This window comes from Heloderma suspectum, chromosome 4 (genome assembly GCF_057233095.1).
Source record: "Heloderma suspectum isolate Gila_16-S chromosome 4, 16-S_ref, whole genome shotgun sequence".
In the NCBI taxonomy this organism is placed as follows: Eukaryota; Metazoa; Chordata; class Lepidosauria; order Squamata; family Helodermatidae; genus Heloderma; species Heloderma suspectum.
This window is the reverse complement of record NC_139461.1, coordinates 249,206,582-249,223,933: the sequence shown is the minus strand read 5'-3', so window position 1 is coordinate 249,223,933 and position 17,352 is coordinate 249,206,582. Positions and strand designations below refer to the sequence as shown.

Sequence of the window (17,352 nt, the reverse complement as noted above, 5' to 3'; positions counted from 1 at the left end):
AAAACTACCGGTCATAAAACAAACTTAAACATGTGACTTTTCACCTGTCGTGTTCTCCAGGAAAATTTAATGAACAAGGCCACAGTTTTCTAAGGCCAACATAGTTGCATATAGGCCCCATCCTCACTCTATCAAGGGCGTCTGAATAAAGATTATATGCCATTACATTGCTGTGGTCCATGCACCAAAATTGATCCTTTGCATTTATGCCTCTGCTTTCTGCAAGGTCTTTGGCATTTATTATACCATCTCCCAGAGGAACTGCACTAAAGAAGGGGTGGACTATATCGATTTTTACATCCGTTGTGATGGACCTTCATCTTTCGTTTCCCACTCTGTGGATATATTTCTTCTTTTTCTTCTTCCATAAATCCATCAGGACACTGCAAAACAATATATTTTCTTCTTTCAAAGAGAAAATAATACGATTCTGTCATTTCCAGAAGACAGGAAAGTGATCTGAGGCAGATTGCTCAGGAAATTTGGACAAAGATTGTTGTCTTTAATAAGACCATTTCAGATTCTATACCTGAATACTTTGCACAAAGAAAATGAAGATGTCCGAAAGAAGGGCTGAAGACTAGGCTTTTCCCTTATACACCAGTTTTCTATGGGCAGGAATGTATTATTTAGAAAAGCATTCAGTCATGTTTATTCTCAGGGCTGTCCCAAGACATCTTGCTCCCTGCCAGGAAGGACAAGATGGGCTCCCCTATTCTACACACAAAAGCTGACTGGACTGACAGTTGAATCTTAGTTCAACACTGGGGATGGGACAGTGTCCCACACTGCTCCCGAGGGCATCATAGAGGGGGTGCAGGTTAGGCCGTGTGACACACACAGCTCTGTCCATACAGAGGGTATCCAGAAGGGTTCGGAAGGAATGGTCATGGCCAGGGGGTTGCCACTGTTTTTTTGTTCCCCCCTCCCCAGCATCTCTCTCTTGAGGTAACTCCCTCTCCCTACCTAATGGTACGACCAGGCCCTGCATCCACTCTGCCACCTCAAGACTCAGCCATCCCATTCTGCTGCATGTGCAGACCATGCTTAACATTTGCTGGATTGTGCCTTCTTAATTCAAACACTGCTGCCATCAGATAAATGTATTAAAGCACTGTAAATGGCCAGTAGCAATCCCCGCATGAGTCTTAGAGCCTATTCACAAGTGAAACTAAGAACACATTTGCCTCTGGAATGTGTCTCTCGTGAAGGCCATTAGTATGGGTTAGAAAATGGAAGAAAGACATTTTATAACAGGCTCATTCTCTCTCCCTCCCTTCACTGGGAATGTGGCTGCAAGAGTTCCAGAATCATCACAGGAGTGCTATGAAGATAGTGGCAGAGTATCAACCCCTATCATAATGTTCCAAAGGAGCTGTAAGCTGCCAAAGGAGTAACTGCACTTGGAAAAAGTGTGTGTGTGTGTGTGTGTGTGTGTGTGTGAAAAATCCTCCCCTTCAGCAAGAGAGGCCAGTGCTGTGTCTCTCTTCCTTTTCTGTTGGCTTGCAATGACCGAAGGAACCTCTTAACCATGCCTACATTTTGCTGAATTGTGCAAACATTCCTTTAACTTTGATTTCCTGTCTGTATCCTTTTGCTATTATAAAGGCTTAGTTCAGACATTACAGCAAGCCATAGTTAAGGAAGCTTAACTATGGATTAATGTGATGTCTGAATTGACAAGCTGTGTTTTGTGAATGACTGGCAAAGCAGAATCAGAAACCATGCTTTGACGTGGGTTTGCAGACCATGGTTTGTGCTACTTCTGGTTTGGTGTGATGTCTGAATTGGAAAACCACAGTTGCTTCATCCTTGGGCCACTGCACTTAAAGACAGGGCTACTGAGCAGGTAGAAAATGAAACTAGAGATACAAATCTGGTTTGCCTGTATTTTGGAAGCTCAGATCATAGTTCGGGTTCCGCTATGATTAGTGCAAACCATGGTTTTGTGCCAGGGTGGGGAACCAGTTTTAGGTGGTGACTGAATTTCCCCTGGACCGGGTTATCCATGGGCTGGATGACATCAGTGGGCATAACCATGGCCACTGACATAATCACCCTGCTCCTGCCCATTTTGCCTTTCTCTGTGCTGAGAGTCGGGATGTACGAAAGTTCCTCCACGGATCTCGGGGATCAGCGCACAGATCTGCGCTGGCATCTCGAATGCCAGCGCATTCGGCCCCCCAAAATCGGTGGCGGAACGGCCCGCCGCCCCCCCGGGACGGGACTTACCTGGGGCGGATCTTCCTGGCGGCAGCGGCGGTGGCGGCAGCGGCTCCGGTGGCAGCTCTGCTGCCGCCATTTCCAGGTTTTAAAAAAAAAAAAGTGATAGGCTACGTAAAGATTTACATAGCCTATCATGGCTAAATTTAAAAAAAACACCGTGATAAGCTACGTAAATGTACGTATCATGGCTGACTGCAGGGGCACAAAAGGCAGCAGCTACGGCTGCCGCCATTTGCATCCCTGCTAGCCAGCAGCCGGATGTCCGGCTGCTGGCGGAGCCGGCCGGCGGCTCCGTAGAATTGCTGCGGAGCACAGCCGGCTGGCCAGGATTCCGGGGCGGGAGGAACAGAGCGCCTCCCCCCCCAGCGAGGATTCCGGGGGGAGGGACGGAACGTCTCCCCCTGCACCATCAGCATAATCCCGAAAGGTAAGTGATTTTCGTACATCCCTAGCTGAGAGAAGCATGGAGTTCTGTGTCTCTCTCAGCACGGAGAAAGTGACCCGACTGCTCCTTCCTCGAGGGGTGGTTTCTCCAAGCCTCTGCCCCCTGGAGGAATCCAAGGGTGCTCTGTGAGCTGGATGAGTAACCCCCATGTGCCAGATTATGCCTGCGGGCTGGAGGTTCCCCTCTCATGGTTTTGAGAGTTCTGTCTCAACTAAGCCAAAGAATTGACTCCTACATTCTCAAACACCACTGTTATTTGCCTCCCTCCTTAATCCCATTCTGAATTTAACCTCTACGATCTGTGTTAACAAACTGTTTGAAAAAGATAAGAGCCCTATTCAGGCATTATATTTACTAATAAACTGAACACACAAGAAGGAAGCAAGTCTTTGTCAAGTAGATCTGTCCTTGACATAGCATGAATCAAATAAAACCTCCCCCTGGTGTCTGCATGTACAACGTGAATATCTGCAGGGAAGGAACCTTTGCACATACATCTGTACATGCCATATGTGTCTTTAGCTACCAGATGAGGAAAAAAATACCAAGTTGCTTAATCTCTGCAAGTTGCTTAAGTTGCTGTAGTGCATTTTTTTTTTTTTTGCTAATTTATTCCTAGCTTTTAATGGTTCTATGTTACGACGGCAATTCTGATTTTTAATAATTTTGAATTATCTCCATGGATTTGCTCATTTTGGGGGCACTGGGACAGACATTCTGCAATACAGAATATAGTCATCTTCTGTTAGCAGAGATGGTGTCCTGTCCCTGATCATTCCTGTTCCAAGTTCTGCTTCCCAGTTCCAGTGCCAGCTCCTTGGGCTAGACACCCTCAATGGACCCCTTTCCTCAGTGAGTCTTTCTTCTCACCGCCATTGTCTCCAGCTGCTATGGCTCCTCTTCTTCTTTCTAATCATTGCTACCCCTTGCTTGCTTAACAGGCAGAAAGCCAGTGAACAAGTAGGCAGTAGCATCTACTGCTCCTCCTGCTAACCACCACTATTGACTGAACCAAAGCGAAAGGCAGGTGAACAAGCAGGTTGCAATAGTGAAGGGGAGGATCAGCTCCTGGGGGCTCTTGCCAGTGGGCCCCTGCTGAGGTGTGGGGCCTTGGCATGAGCCCAACCACACCTACCTTGACACCTGCCCAGCCCAATTCTTCATTTCCTGCATCCTCCTCCTGAATGCCTTAGGCAGAACTACTATACACACTTACCTGGGAGTAAGCCTCAATGAGCTCAATGGGATTTACTCCTGAGTATACATGCAAAGGGTTGCATTGTTGATGTATTGTGTTATATTTTTAGGAATTGCTTTTTTGTTGGCTTTAGTGAAGGATTCCATCATAGTGTTCTCCCTGACATGCTAACTTTCCACATGTAAAACCAGAGTCCTGTGCATCCTTAAAGTCTGACAAATTTGTTGTCACATAGGTTTTCATGGGCCAGAACTGACTCTGTTAGACATGTGACGAGGTCACCTAATGGGGTGGAAGGTGATCTTCCTGATTCGTCCTTCCCCCTGCAGCCCCCTGGCCCACCTGAAAAGCTGCTCTGAAGGGCTGGAAGACACCCTGGAGCAGCATGAGAGGTTAGACTCCTGCATTAAGCAGGGAGCGGGACTCAATGGTCTTATAGGCCCCTTCCAACCATATTATTCTATGATCCTATGACACTAATAAGGCTGAATCTACACATAGCAGTTTTACCGTTATCATACTGCAATAACTATTGGTGCACATGACACGAATGGGCACCGATAGTTATCACTGCACTGTGATAATGGTAAAGCTGCTATGTGTAGATTCATTGCCCATCTACAGTCAGGGCCAGAAATATTGGAACAAGGATAACTGTTTTGGCACTTGGCCTCCGCACACCACCACATTGAAGGTGAAAGGAAGCACACCCAGATGGGAGTGAAGTCAGGACTTTCAGCTGTAATTCAAGGGTTTTGACAAAAGTGGGGCACTAACTAGGGATGTACGAAAGTCACCTTTTCGCAGCTTTGATTCGCGGTGGGGGGGAGGCGCTCCGTCCCTCCTCCCAGAATCCTCCCTGGGCTGGGTCTGCTCCACGGCAGTTCCGCGAAGCCTCCGGCCAGGGCCGTCCGCAGCCGGAGTTCTGGCCACGGCCGGCTGCTGCGGATGCAAATGGCGGCCGCTGTAGCAGCCACCGTTTGCGTTCTGCCAGGCTGCCGTGATAGGCTACGTAAGTATTTACATAGCCTATCACGGAAAGAGCAGGGGCGCAAATGGCGTAGCGGCCGCCGTTTGCGCCTCTGCTCTTTGCCGTGGTAGGCTGTGTAAATACTTACATAGCCTATCACGGCAGCCTAGCAGGATGCAAATGGCAGCCGCAGCAGCTGGCCAAGAGACCAGCTGCCGCTGCCGGAGCCACCGCCTCTGGAACATCCGCCCCAGGAAAGCTTCGTCCCGGGGGGGATTCCACGGGGTGGAGGGGGGAGGCCATTCCACCACGGGTTTCGGGGGGCCAAATGCCAGTCCATTTGGCCTCACTGAAATCCGTGGTGGAATTCTCCGCCATGCCTAGCACTAACCATTCAGGAAGGACAGCCAGTGGCATACATACACACCCATCATTGGTGGCTCATACGTAATGGAACAAACCGACATCATTTCAAACTTAAGGATCGCCTTTAATACCTGAATGAAAATCCTTTGCAATCAATGACTGCCTGAAGTCTGGAACCCATGGACATGACCAAATGCTGAGTTTCCTCCCTCGAGATGCTTTGCCAGGCCTTTACTGCAGCGGCCTTCAGCTGCTGCTTGTTTGTGGGTCTTTCTGCCTTCAGTCTCATCTTCAGTAAGTGAAAAGCATGCTCTATTGGGTTGAGATCAGGTGACTGACTTGGCCATTGAAGAACATCCCACTTCTTTGCCTTCAGAAACTCTTGGGTAGCTTTTGCTGTATGTCTTGGGTCATTATCCACCTGCAACATGGAGCGGCGTCCTATCAGTTTGGCAGCATTCGGCTGAATCTGAGCAGAAAGTATAGCCCTATACACTTCAGAATTTGTCCTGCTGCTTTTATCAGCAGTCAGGTCATCAATACACACCAGTGACCCGGTTCCATTGGCAGCTATACATGCCCATGCCATAACACTGCCTCCACCATGTTTGACAGATGATGTGGTATGCTTTGGATCATGAGTTGTTCCTTTCCTTCTCCATACTTTTCTCTTCATATCATTCTGGTACAAGTTAATCTTGGTTTCATCAGTCCAAAGAATCTTATTCCACAACTGGGCAGGCTTTTTTGGGTGTTTGCTGGCAAAGGCTAATCTGGGCTTTTGGTTCTTGAGCGTTACCAGTGGTTTGCACCTTGTTGTGAAGCCTCTGTGTTTACATTCATAAAGCCATCTCTTGTCTGTAGATGTTGACAATGACATGCCTACCTCTGCAAGAGCGTTCTTGACCTGGCTAGATGTTGTGAAAGGGTTCCTCTTCATCATGAGCAGAATTCTGCGGCCATCCACTTTAGTGGTCTTCTGTGGTCTTCCAGGCCTTTTGCTGTTGCTGAGCTTGCCAGTTAATTCCTTCTTTTTCAGGATGTTCCAAACTGTTGTGTTGGCCACTCCCACTGTTTTTGCTCTCTCTCTGATGGGTTTATGTTGTTTCCTCAGCCTAATGATGGCCTCCTTCACTCGCATGGACACCTCTTTGGACCTCATGTTGGGAGTTCCAGTGAACAGCTACCGAATGCAAATGTAACACTCAGAACCACCAAAAGGACTCTTTGAGGTCCAAAGAGGCCTTTTATCTGCTTGCTTGGTCATGGGGTGCCCAGGAAACAGGCCACACCTGGCCATGCAGCTGCTTGTCAGCCATTCGTTCCAGTACTTCTGAGCCACCAACAATGGGTGTGTGTGTATGCCACTGGCTGTCCTTCCTGAATGGTTAGTGCCCCACTTTTGTCAAACACCGTTGAATTACAGCTGTAAGTCCTGACTCGCTCCAATCTGGGTGTGTTTCCTTTCAAGTTCAATGTGGTGGTGTACAGAGGCCAACTGCCAAAACAGCTATCCTTGTTGCAATATTTCTGGCCCTGACTGTATATGGCACCACTTTGACCCCCACCCCACCCCATCACAACAGCACAGCAATGTGGCTTCGAGTCAGCATGCCCTGCTGCAATACACTTGGATGTACTGCACGCTTCCCTTACAGACTCGCTGTGCCCTTCTCTTTTTTTGCCATTTTACTGAAATGTGCAGCTGTGCAGTCCCATGAGTGTGGGGGTGCGACACTTCAGTGGCTGTTTTGTATTTTAGGGGCTCTGCTGTGTCTTTCTGTCCCTTTTTAGGTAAAAAGTAGGTGTTTTGTGCGCCTTCATTTCCTCACCATCAGTTTGTAAGTTCCCCACCCCGAGACTCTCGCAATGGTTTGCACTCACAAACGTGAGGGCTACGTGCCTAGCCATCACTCCGAAATGATGGCTGGAGCAATGTTGGCCCTTTCCCAAGACCGCCCCCCCCCCAGCCCTTGGGTACTGAGTCCACGACTGTTGTGAAGATACGAAGCTGCAAAACTGCGAAAGTGTGATTAAATAGATAAAAACGCCCCCTGTGCCTCTGTAACTGCGCAGCTGCGAAGGGATGGGGGAGCAAGGGGTGTCACAGAGTGATACAGTCACTATGCACGCCCACCGTAAGATGCAAAGTCGGTCTGGGGAAGGAACAGACCGCCCACAACCACAGGGAAACCTGCAGCAACCCCCAAAATCTCAGTAAAACAACTCCTTGGGACTCTGCATTTTCTGGGTGAAAAGCACAGATTGCTGTGAAGCTGCAACTACATCATCGATTCCAAGGGACCTCGACTTGCACCCACCCCAGAGTAAAGGCCGGTGTAAATGGGGCCTCAGCCTGCAGGGGTAGGGGAAATTGACAAAGATCACTTCTCTGCCCCTGTCTTCAAGCAGGGCACTTACACTGGATCCCACTGCCTTCCATGACTGGAAGGAGGGCTTCTGTTCAAGAAATGGCCGATCTGGATCCAACCTCCTGAGCAGAGACAGAAGAAGAAAGTTTTGTTTTGGGTTTTTACAAAGGCCAACAGATATAGCAATTCTAGAGAGAGAAGGTACCTTGCGGTAGCATGCCAAGCACAAATGCATCCAGAATCCAGTCAAATACGTGTAAAAGCCGATCAGCACGGGTGTGACCCACTCCCATTGGGCAGCTGCTAAATAGGCTTAGCATTAGCATAATAAGTCAATGGTGATGGTGATGGGACCCCCCAAACCCCACAACTAAAGATGGACATTTATTTTATGTAATGAGCTAGAGAAATTCCCAGGTTCTGTTGATACCAAATTCTACACTGTCAATTTTGCTAATGACTTCCAGTTTGGCAGTCTCATATTGGAGAGTACCTTTGAAACTTTTTTGTTCAAGTACATTAAGCTTAAAGTCTGCTACAAAATGTCTCAGGGGATTGAAACGCTCCCCTGCTGCTTTCTGAGAGTTATATTTTTAAAGTCTGATTTGAGTCCATTTATCTTCTTCCATAGAGACTGGCTGTTTTGACCTATATAAATCTTTAGAAGGGCATTATTGGCAAATAATGGCATGTCTCACTTCCATGATCCCCAGCCAGCATGGCCAGCTCCCATGATCACTCTCCAGCTCCCATGATCACTCTCCATTGGCGGTGTTAGCTGGGGCTAATGGAGACTGCAGTCTGAAATGACTGGAGGGCACCAGGTTGAGGAAGGCCGGTGCAGAGCAGCGTTCTAGGGCTGCGAAACAGGCACCAGCTGCCCAGCTGAAAAGCTCTTGCTCTTCCTGGCTGGCTAGCTTCCTCCAACCCCTACTCACACGCGCACATGCACAGAAAGACACACAGATAGGGAAGACGGAAGAGGAAACCTCTGCTGCTGTTCACCCTGCTGCATACACCTACCCAAGGCAACCACACAACCTTCCCTCTGCCCAGGACCACACTGATATTTTCATCCCCACCCCTGAAAATTGGTGAATGGCCCCCTTCCTGTTTGCCCTCTGCAAATGGGGTGGCAATTTGTACTGCAGGGAGGCATTTTGCAATAGCTCTGCAGTACCACTTAGCTGATGATACACGCTGTCCCCAGATCTGAATCAGTTGAGGGCAAGGATAAATTGACCACTCTCAGCAGGCAGGTGTGCTGTAGGCTCCTCAGGGATGGCATCCCACATGGGTTGTATCTTGTGTAGGATGTTAGGGTAGAAAAGATTCTACATTCATGGCTGCCTTAATGGTGTTAATGGACTGTCACTTCCTGGAGAGAGCAATCCTATAGTCCCTAAGAGAGCATCCCAGGGACCACAGGATTGCTCGGGGAACCCCACAGCAGTCTGACCTCAGAAGAGGGAGTTGGAAATCCTCCATACAGCCAGTGCAGAAAGAACGGTACCAGCTGCTCTCCGGGGTCGGAAAAGCAACCTCAGAGGAGGAGGAAAGGGGGCCTTGTGGTGGCCAGGGAGGGGAGGAGACCAGATAGCAAAGAATATGAGAGATCCTGAGCCTTGTCCAGCCTCCTTCCCTCCCCCTCCAAAGTGCCTTTGTTAGATGGGCTGAAAAGCCTGTCTGGTGAAAATCTCCAAAGATGTGGGAGAGGGAGGCGAATATCGCCGCCACTGCTCCCCCAGCCCTGCCAGCTTCAGCCCAGGAGGGCATAGGAATTGAAGAAGCCTCTGAGTTTGGCAGCTTCTGAGTAGCAAGAGTACAGTTGATAGGACTGTGCCCTAAGACTTCTATGGTGTTGTTAGGAGGTCTTATGGCATTGGGACTGATAAGAGTCAACATAGTCAGATACCCCTGCTGCAAAAATGGCAATGCCTGACAATGAGGCACCCAACGTTACTCAGTTTGTGGCTTTGGGATAGCAGGAAGAAGACTCCTGGTTGAGGTTTCTGGGACGTATCTCCATAGATGTCTTACAACTAGGGCTGTGCACCGCTTCGGCCTGAGGCCCAAACCCTGAATCGAAGCGGGCTGCTTTGGGCCATTTCGGGCCCCTTCCGAGGTGAAGCAGAGGGGCCACAAAGCAACCCAAAGCGGGTCGGGGGCCCTCCGAAGCACTCGGTGAGCTTCGAAGCTTCAGCACCCCAGCCCGGCTGTGCCAGCACCTCCAGCTCTTTGACTCAAAGGAGCCGCCATCACCGGCGCCATCACCGCTCTCACCCCCACTGCCGCTGTCATCATCGCCACCTGCCACTGCCAGCTCCTGAGCCCTGGACACGCTTCGGCTCTTTTTGGCAGGAGTTGCCATTTTAAAAATGGAGACTCCCTGCAACAAGAGCCGGCGCGTGTCCTGGGCTCAGGAGCTGGCGGCGATGACGGAGGTGGCGGCGGGGATAGTGGTGATGGCAGAGGCGGCGACAGTGGCAGAGGAGGAAGAGGAGGAGGTGGCGGAGGAGGAAAAAGCAGCGGCCCAGGTAAGGGGCTGGGGGGTTGTGCTGGGTGGGGTCAGGGGCCTCCAAAGTGGGATTCAGATGGCCAAATCCTGCTTTGGGTTCGGGGTTGGGTTGGGGGTGCCCAAATCAGCTCAAGCCAAATCGGGCCCACCTCCAAAGCCATGAAGTGGCTTCAGAGTCGGATCGGGGGTCCCTGCACAGCCCTACTTACAACACTTCTATGTGAAGTTTTTCCATAATGTGTAGCTTGTGTAGTTGCTTTTATTGTTTATTTTATTTTATTTTTCAAATTTATATATGACGTAACATGAAAATATAACAGTGGTGTACAGCATAATACCCAATAATCCATAAAACAATATAAAAATTCAATATAAGATATTGTTGTTGTTTATTCGGTCAGTCGCTTCCGACTCTTCGTGACTTCATGGACCAGCCCACGCCAGAGCTTCCTGTCGGCTGTCACCACCCCCAGCTCCCCCAAGGTCGAGTCCATCACCGATCAAAAAGATATGTAGCTAGAATCATACTTCAGGGAAAGCCTGTCTAAACAAATAGATATTAAGCAGTACTGCACTGAACCTTGCCCCTGCTTTCATGAATTTCCTCCCTCCCTGAGAAAAAGGCTTTTTTTCCTGCTTGTTTAACAGAGCCTGGGGAGGGGGGAGAGACAATTTCAAATAATTTTCTAGCTGGGGAGGGGGGCAGGGGTTCCATTTACCTTTTAAATGTGGGAGGTGGCTGAGGGGTCTGCTTTCTGGGATTTTTTTTTTTAACTTTAAGAAAGCCCTGCATGCTATTGCAGCATCATGGCGCTTTTAACAGAGAGGCTTTTAGCCAGCAACCTGGAATGCCCAGGAGACTATGTGACATCACACAGTCTCCTGGGCATTCAGGTGCCATTGCCTAGCTGAAAGCCTCTCTGCTAAGAGACATGTGCTGCTGTGAGCAAGAACAGGGCATTTAGAGTTTTAGGGGGAATGGGCTTTAGGCCCATTCTTGCTCGCAGTAGCATGGGGCTGTTTGCCTAGAGGCTTTCAGCTAGGCAGGGACATACAAGGTAAGGCAGTCCCTGGGGTATCCTAGTCCCAAGTTGTTCTATTATTCTTCAGTGGGATGCAACGCATCTAAGGCTTGTAAAATCTGGTGCTGGGAAGTTCTCTTAGCCTCCTATATGTAATTTCCAGATGTTTAAAAAGTTTGCAGTCAAAACTCAAATGTTTCCAAAGGTTGGAGGCATCTTTGGTAAACCTGGTTTGACCAGTTTCCACAACATTTAAACCCATGACAGAACCCCTACCTCAGTCCTGAATTCTGACCTAGTGCCCCTTCCATGTGTAAGCTAACTCTATCCAAAATCTGCATAATGATGTTCTAAGTGTTGACTTCCACCTGTCACTACTTGTACGTTTCATTTCTCAAGCAAAGTTCTTGGTTTTCTCTCTTTCAGGTGAAGCCTTCAGAAGAAGCCTCGACAATGCAAGCAAGAGAAAAAATGAATCACTTATGGAGGAGAAAAAGGAGAAGCTCTGATTAGACAGAGAAATGCCACTTGACCCATTATGACCTCTTCAGCTGAGGAAGCTTCTTACCCCTAGTACAGCCCCCCCCCCCCCGGAACAATATTAGCCACAGAAGCACCCAGGGGTAGCAGGGCAGTGGCTGTTTGCTGTCCGCACTTACCCCTCTCTGGGTTTTTTGTCCATGTTGATTTCCAGATGTGTCCTGTAAAAGCTTTCACTTTGCATGGAAGTTGGACTTGCCAGTTGAAAATGAGACACTTTCAACTGAACTTGCTCCTCATCTGTATGGCAACCACCACTGCAATTCCTGTTGTGCCCTGGAAGGTCAAGTGTCCACCGCAGTGTGTCTGCCAGATCAGGCCATGGTACACACCCAGGTCTGTGTACAGGGAGGCAGCCACAGTTGACTGTAATGATTTGTTCATCTCCACAGTGCCTGAAAGCTTGCCAGAGGGGACACAGATCCTTCTCTTGCAAAGCAACAATATTGTCAAGGTCGAGCAGAGTGAGCTGGGCTATCTGAAAAACCTGACTGAGGTAGATCTGTCACAGAACAGCTTCTCTGACATTTTGGACTTTGGCCTGAAGAACATGCCCCAGTTGCTGAGCCTTCACCTGGAAGAGAACCAGCTGGCTGAGCTGCCTGATAACAGCTTCTCGGGCCTGGCTAATCTCCAGGAGCTTTATCTTAACCACAATCAAATATGCCGGATTTCACCCCAAGCCTTCTTAGGCCTCGGGAACCTCCTTCGGCTCCACCTCAACTCCAACTTCCTGAGGACAGTTGACAGCCGCTGGTTCCAAGTCCTGCCCAGTCTGGAGATCCTCATGATTGGAGGCAACAAAGTAGATGCTATTTTGGATATGAACTTCAGGGCCCTGTCAAATCTGAGGAGTTTGGTCCTGGCTGGCATGAACCTGAAGGAGATTTCCGATTATGCACTAGTAGGCCTGAAAAGCCTGGAGAGTCTGTCTTTCTATGACAACAAGCTGATCCATGTCCCCAAACGAGCCCTGCAGCAAGTCCCTGGTCTAAAATTCTTGGATCTGAACAAAAATCCACTTCAGAGGATCAAACAAAGCGACTTCACAAATATGCTGCACCTCAAGGAATTGGGACTCAACAACATGGAAGAGCTGGTTTCTATTGACAAGTTTGCCTTGATCAACCTGCCTGAGCTGACCAAACTGGATGTGACCAACAACCCTAAACTGTCCTACATCCACCCCAGTGCTTTCCACCACCTCCCCCAGATGGAGACCCTCATGCTCAACAATAACGCCCTAAGCGCCTTGCATAAGCAGACCCTGGAGTCCCTCCCTAACCTGCAGGAGATCAGCATCCATAGCAACCCCATCCGCTGTGACTGCATCATCCGCTGGGTCAATAGCACCGAGAACCACATACGCTTTATTGAGCCTCAATCCACATTATGCTCTGAGCCCCCAGACCTAAAGAAGAAGCACATCCGGGATGTCCCTTTCAGGGAAATGGCAGATCGGTGCCTGCCCCTCATTTCTGACAAAAGTTTTCCTTCCCAGTTGGAGGTGGTGGATGGTGAGGATATCTCTCTCCACTGCAGGGCTCTGGCAGAACCAGAACCAGAGATCTACTGGGTCACGCCATCAGGCCTCAAGCTGATGCCCTATGCAGAAGATGGAAAGTACAAAGTGTACCCTGAAGGGACCATGGAGATCCGCAAGGTTACAGCGCAAGAGGCTGGGCTCTACACATGCATGGCTCAAAATCTCATAGGCGCTGATACCAAAAGCATCCGCCTGATGGTCAACCGTTCTTTCCCCTTCAGTGAGGACATGCTAGAACTGCTCGTGGAGGAAGTTCAGGCCTACCACATCCTGGTGGCCTGGAAACCTCATCTCAATACAGTTTCTTCTAACCTGACATGGTCCAGCTTCAACCCCAGCTTGGACATGACGAGTGTGGCCCGTATCCCAACTGGCACTCACACATACAACATCACACGGCTGCACCACAGCACGGAGTACTGGGCCTGCCTGCATGTGGCCTTTGTAGACTTGCAGAGCAAGGTGGCCTGTGTCAATGCCAGGACTAAAGAGGCTCAGTACCAGTACTGGGAAAGCAGGCAGGGCACCCTGATGGTGCTGTCTCTCTGTATTTTGTTGCTGTCTGTTAGCCTTGTAGGCAATTATGGCTTGGGTTCTTTCAAGCCACAAGCTGGGAGCCCAAGGACCTGCACACCATGGAAAAGAGGCTCATCTTCAGTGCGCGTAGTGTATCCCACTTTCATCCAGCACTGGGATCAAGGGAGAAAGAGTGAGACGCTCCTAGCTGTGGAGGTACAAGCAACACCACTGGACTCTTGAAGGTTGATGGGTTCTTGTTGTTTTCCCCATGGAGGGTGGGCGAGAAGATCTAGTGGATTTTTTCTTTTAAATTACCAAATATAAATGAGGGAGGAAATGCTCAACTGTGAAAACAATAAGCATGGAGGATGGAGAGGACAAGGCCCAGTGTGCCCCTGATCCACCCAAGTCACCAATTTGGCCAAACTGATTATCCTTTATGCCAAGACAGACAATCCATTGTTATGAAAGGGAACTTCCTGCAAAGACAGGCGGTGTCCAGAGTAGATAGCATGAGCTAAAAGCACCGAGCTCAGCATCTCGAAATCCCTCTGCTCCCAGGCAGCCTGTGGATCCTCTGGCAGTCTGTTACCAACTTTACTTTTTGCTCAGCAAATGGCTGGTCCCTGGGAAATACAAAAAGGCCTTTCCCTTTGAGGGTTTCCGTCATGCGTACCTGTGTCTTGCCATCAAGAATCTTGCACCAAATGCAACAGAGCCTCATCGTGCAGGCCGCATGATCTGCCTCCTGGGAACTACCTCAAGGAAGGTGGATTTGATGGGAAGGCAACCTCATCAGGCTAGGGAACGACGATTAACAATAACGATCCTCAAAACAATGAATGCATCTTTGAATCAATTAGCAATGCCTATGAGCAAAAGTGGATTGGATTTCAACCCAAGAGCTTAATTTCAAGGCTATTTTGTAAACTTTTGTGAATAATGTTTAAAAAGGGGGGGGGGGAGGGAAGGTGAAGAAAATCCTGCTTTTCTGTTTTTTGTTTTTGTTTTGTTTTGTACAAAAAAAGAAGAAAAAAAGAAAAAAATCCTTTGTATACCAATCTACCATAGCTAGAAGGCTTTATGCTAGGTCAGCATTGCTTCAGCTACAGGGTGGGCGGGGGGAGGGGATGTGGGGTGGGGGATAATCTTTGATGTAAGAGAGGTTTCAAAGAAAAAGAAACTCTTTGTTTTGAAGTGGCTGATCTCCATGCTGCATAACTCAAAACATCCCGGGAGATGGAAAGCAAGTGGAGTGGGCCAGGGGTTGAGGAAAAGAGGAGAGGAGAAATATTCCATTTTCTAGCTCTGTCATCACCTCTTTGTCTCTGATAAGCCAATTAAAATTGCAAATGAAATATACCAGTGGACAATGTGCTTCCCCCCTGCTCCACCCCCTGTCCAGGCTTCCTCTTCCTAGTTTCCCCAAAATCAAGAGTGCAGCAGGGTCTCATCGGGGGTAGAGCACATCGGAAGTGACTGCCACTGAGGGCTTCCGCACTCATTCCGGCAGGTGTCACACAAGACAGCTGTGGAGGTAGAGGGTTGCTTAGGTTGGTCTTGTGGAGGTGAAAATCTGCTGACTGGCCAGGTGCGCCCCACAGTTGACCATGCTAGTCAGGCACTGCATGAACCTGCACAGTGCTGAACCAGACGCTTCTCTGTCAGGGCTGTCGCCTTGCAATGTCTGTTGGTTAGGACGGGTGGGCAGGAGCTGGTTCTGGGTCTAGTGGTGGTAGATCTCTGTGATTTGCAGTAGATTGGCAAGGATTTCTGTCTCCCAGTTGTATAACAATCATGACCACAAAATGACCCTCCCCCTCCTGCCCTAAATTAGTGGTGGAATGAAGAAAGTTTGGGGTAACCATGGGGTTGTCTCCATGAGCGATTTACTCCGAGCTGGCTGCGTGTTGAGGTCATTAGGGACACATGACGTCGTGGCCTTCCAGCAGCCACCCCGGGGCTTATCAGGGAATAACCAGATTTCCTAACATTGCTTAAAGTCTGATTCTTTTCCTCAAGTTGGGTTCTCTTCAGTATAGTTGCTGTGTGCCCCAACTCCCACACTGACCTTGGGTATGCTAGCCCTGCCCAGGGGTGTCCCTTTCAGCATGACCCTGGTCAAGGGGTGTTTCCTGTGTGTTTCCCATCCCTGCACAAACCAATTAGTGTCTACTCAGAAGTAACTCCCATCGTGGTCAATGAGGCTTCTCCCCTGAATGCCCACATCAGGATTTAGAGATATCCCCCTCAACTGAAACAGCACATTTTAAAGCACTACTTCCCTAAAGGCTGTAAAGCGCTTTCCTGAAGATGTGGTTCTCCATTGTTTGGTTTATTCCCTTAGGAAGTAACTAATTCACACCTTCGTTCCTGCACAGCATTGAGTTAGAAAGGGGGCTGGTTGTCCAATCCCTTGTTTCCCTTCCCTGTCTTTCCCAGCACAACCATATGTGTGTCTACTCAGAAGTAACTCCCATTGCGGTCAATGAGGCTTGTTCCTGAAATGCACACTCCCAAAGTTACTAGATTCCCATGAATCAAAATAACACATTTAGAGAGCCTTAATGTCAAAGCTTCGAAGCGTCAACTAATCACAGCAGGGCAGCGAGAACACTGTGTTCCTATAATGACTGTTTATTTAAGGAAGGAAGTAATGTGGGGGGGGGCAGAGAGAAAGAGATTATTCACAGCTTTGGCAGCTTCAAGGCAGGGGGAATGCTGTGTTCCTGTGATGATTGTTGGTTTAAGGAAGTACTTAATACGGGATGGGGGAGAGAGAAGGAGAGTGATTTTTGGCCAGACATTGGAGGAAACCTCAGGATTTTATCGAAGAAGAAAGGGGGGAGGAGAGCCTGGATGGGGGGAGCCTCTCTTATTGGTTGAGCAGCCCCTGCCAGTCAGATGACATTCACTCCAACCCCCACCCCACCCAGAAGTATCTTCTGTGAAGCGACTTATACTGGTGTGGTGCACTCACTTGTGGAGACTTGTGCAGACACAAGTGCACCAAAGCTGATCCCTTAAAAAAAATCCAGGTAATCCTCCATTCACTTCTCCTTCCGTTGTCATGGAGAAACCACTCCAGTAGTGGCATTTTGTGTGGATGGACTGTGAATTGTATTCAGTTCTGGTATTCAGAACAAATTCCTGGCCTCAGAATTCTTCAGTCCTAAGTGTATGTCTTTTGCACCAGGCTCCAGTTGGTGGATCTTGGGATTCAAGTGAAAATCAAAGTAGATCCCACAAGGCTGAAGTTGGTCCACCCACTGGTGCAGCTAGGGCCGGACTTCGGGGACAAAATCAGGGCCCGGCCCTGCAGCCCAGAGTGCCCCCCCTATGACCACCAAGATTGCAGCAGGTGATGAGGGCAGCAGGGCAGCAGAAGCAAAGTCCATTTTATTCCTGTAGTCATGATGGCGCCGTAGGTGAATTTAAAAGGCAAAGCTGTACGTGCTGAGTATTTCATTTTAAAAAATCAGGGTTGGCAGCCATTTTGTGGTTGTTCTAATATGGCCCTTTTCGGGCCGTGGGCACATTTGGCAATTTGAGAAACTGTATTGGGCACCACCACAAAATGGCTACCATGGGAGGCATGACAGAGGACAAGTAACCTGCCCAAAAGACTGA

The 17,352-nt window shown here is 49.0% G+C and overlaps 2 protein-coding genes across 6 annotated transcripts in view; one reads left to right on the top strand and one right to left on the bottom strand.

Moving 5' to 3' along the window:
• The window catches only part of LRRN2 (leucine rich repeat neuronal 2), a 234,871-nt gene extending 219,799 nt beyond the window's left edge, over positions 1-15,072 (top strand). The window contains exon 2 of one of the 3 annotated variants that reach the window (XM_084853234.1): positions 11,544-15,072. In XM_084853234.1, coding sequence (XP_084709360.1) covers positions 11,812-13,962 — 2,151 coding nt within the window. In that variant the 5' untranslated portion in view covers positions 11,544-11,811 and the 3' untranslated portion in view covers positions 13,963-15,072. Of the gene's footprint in view, positions 1-10,385 lie in introns of those variants that run through there. The other 2 variants (XM_084853235.1, XM_084853233.1) reach the window with 2 other exon arrangements.
• MDM4 (MDM4 regulator of p53) overlaps positions 1-17,352 on the bottom strand; it is a 151,906-nt gene that overhangs the window by 13,333 nt on the left and 121,221 nt on the right. The window contains exons 12-13 of one of the 3 annotated variants that reach the window (XM_084853239.1): positions 7,627-7,699; positions 49-383 (exon numbers count right to left, since the gene is read on the bottom strand). The exons of the other annotated variants lie outside the window; for them this stretch is intronic. Coding sequence (XP_084709365.1) covers positions 317-383; positions 7,627-7,699 — 140 coding nt within the window. The 3' untranslated portion in view covers positions 49-316. Of the gene's footprint in view, positions 1-48; positions 384-7,626; positions 7,700-17,352 lie in introns of those variants that run through there. 3 annotated transcript variants of the gene reach the window in all.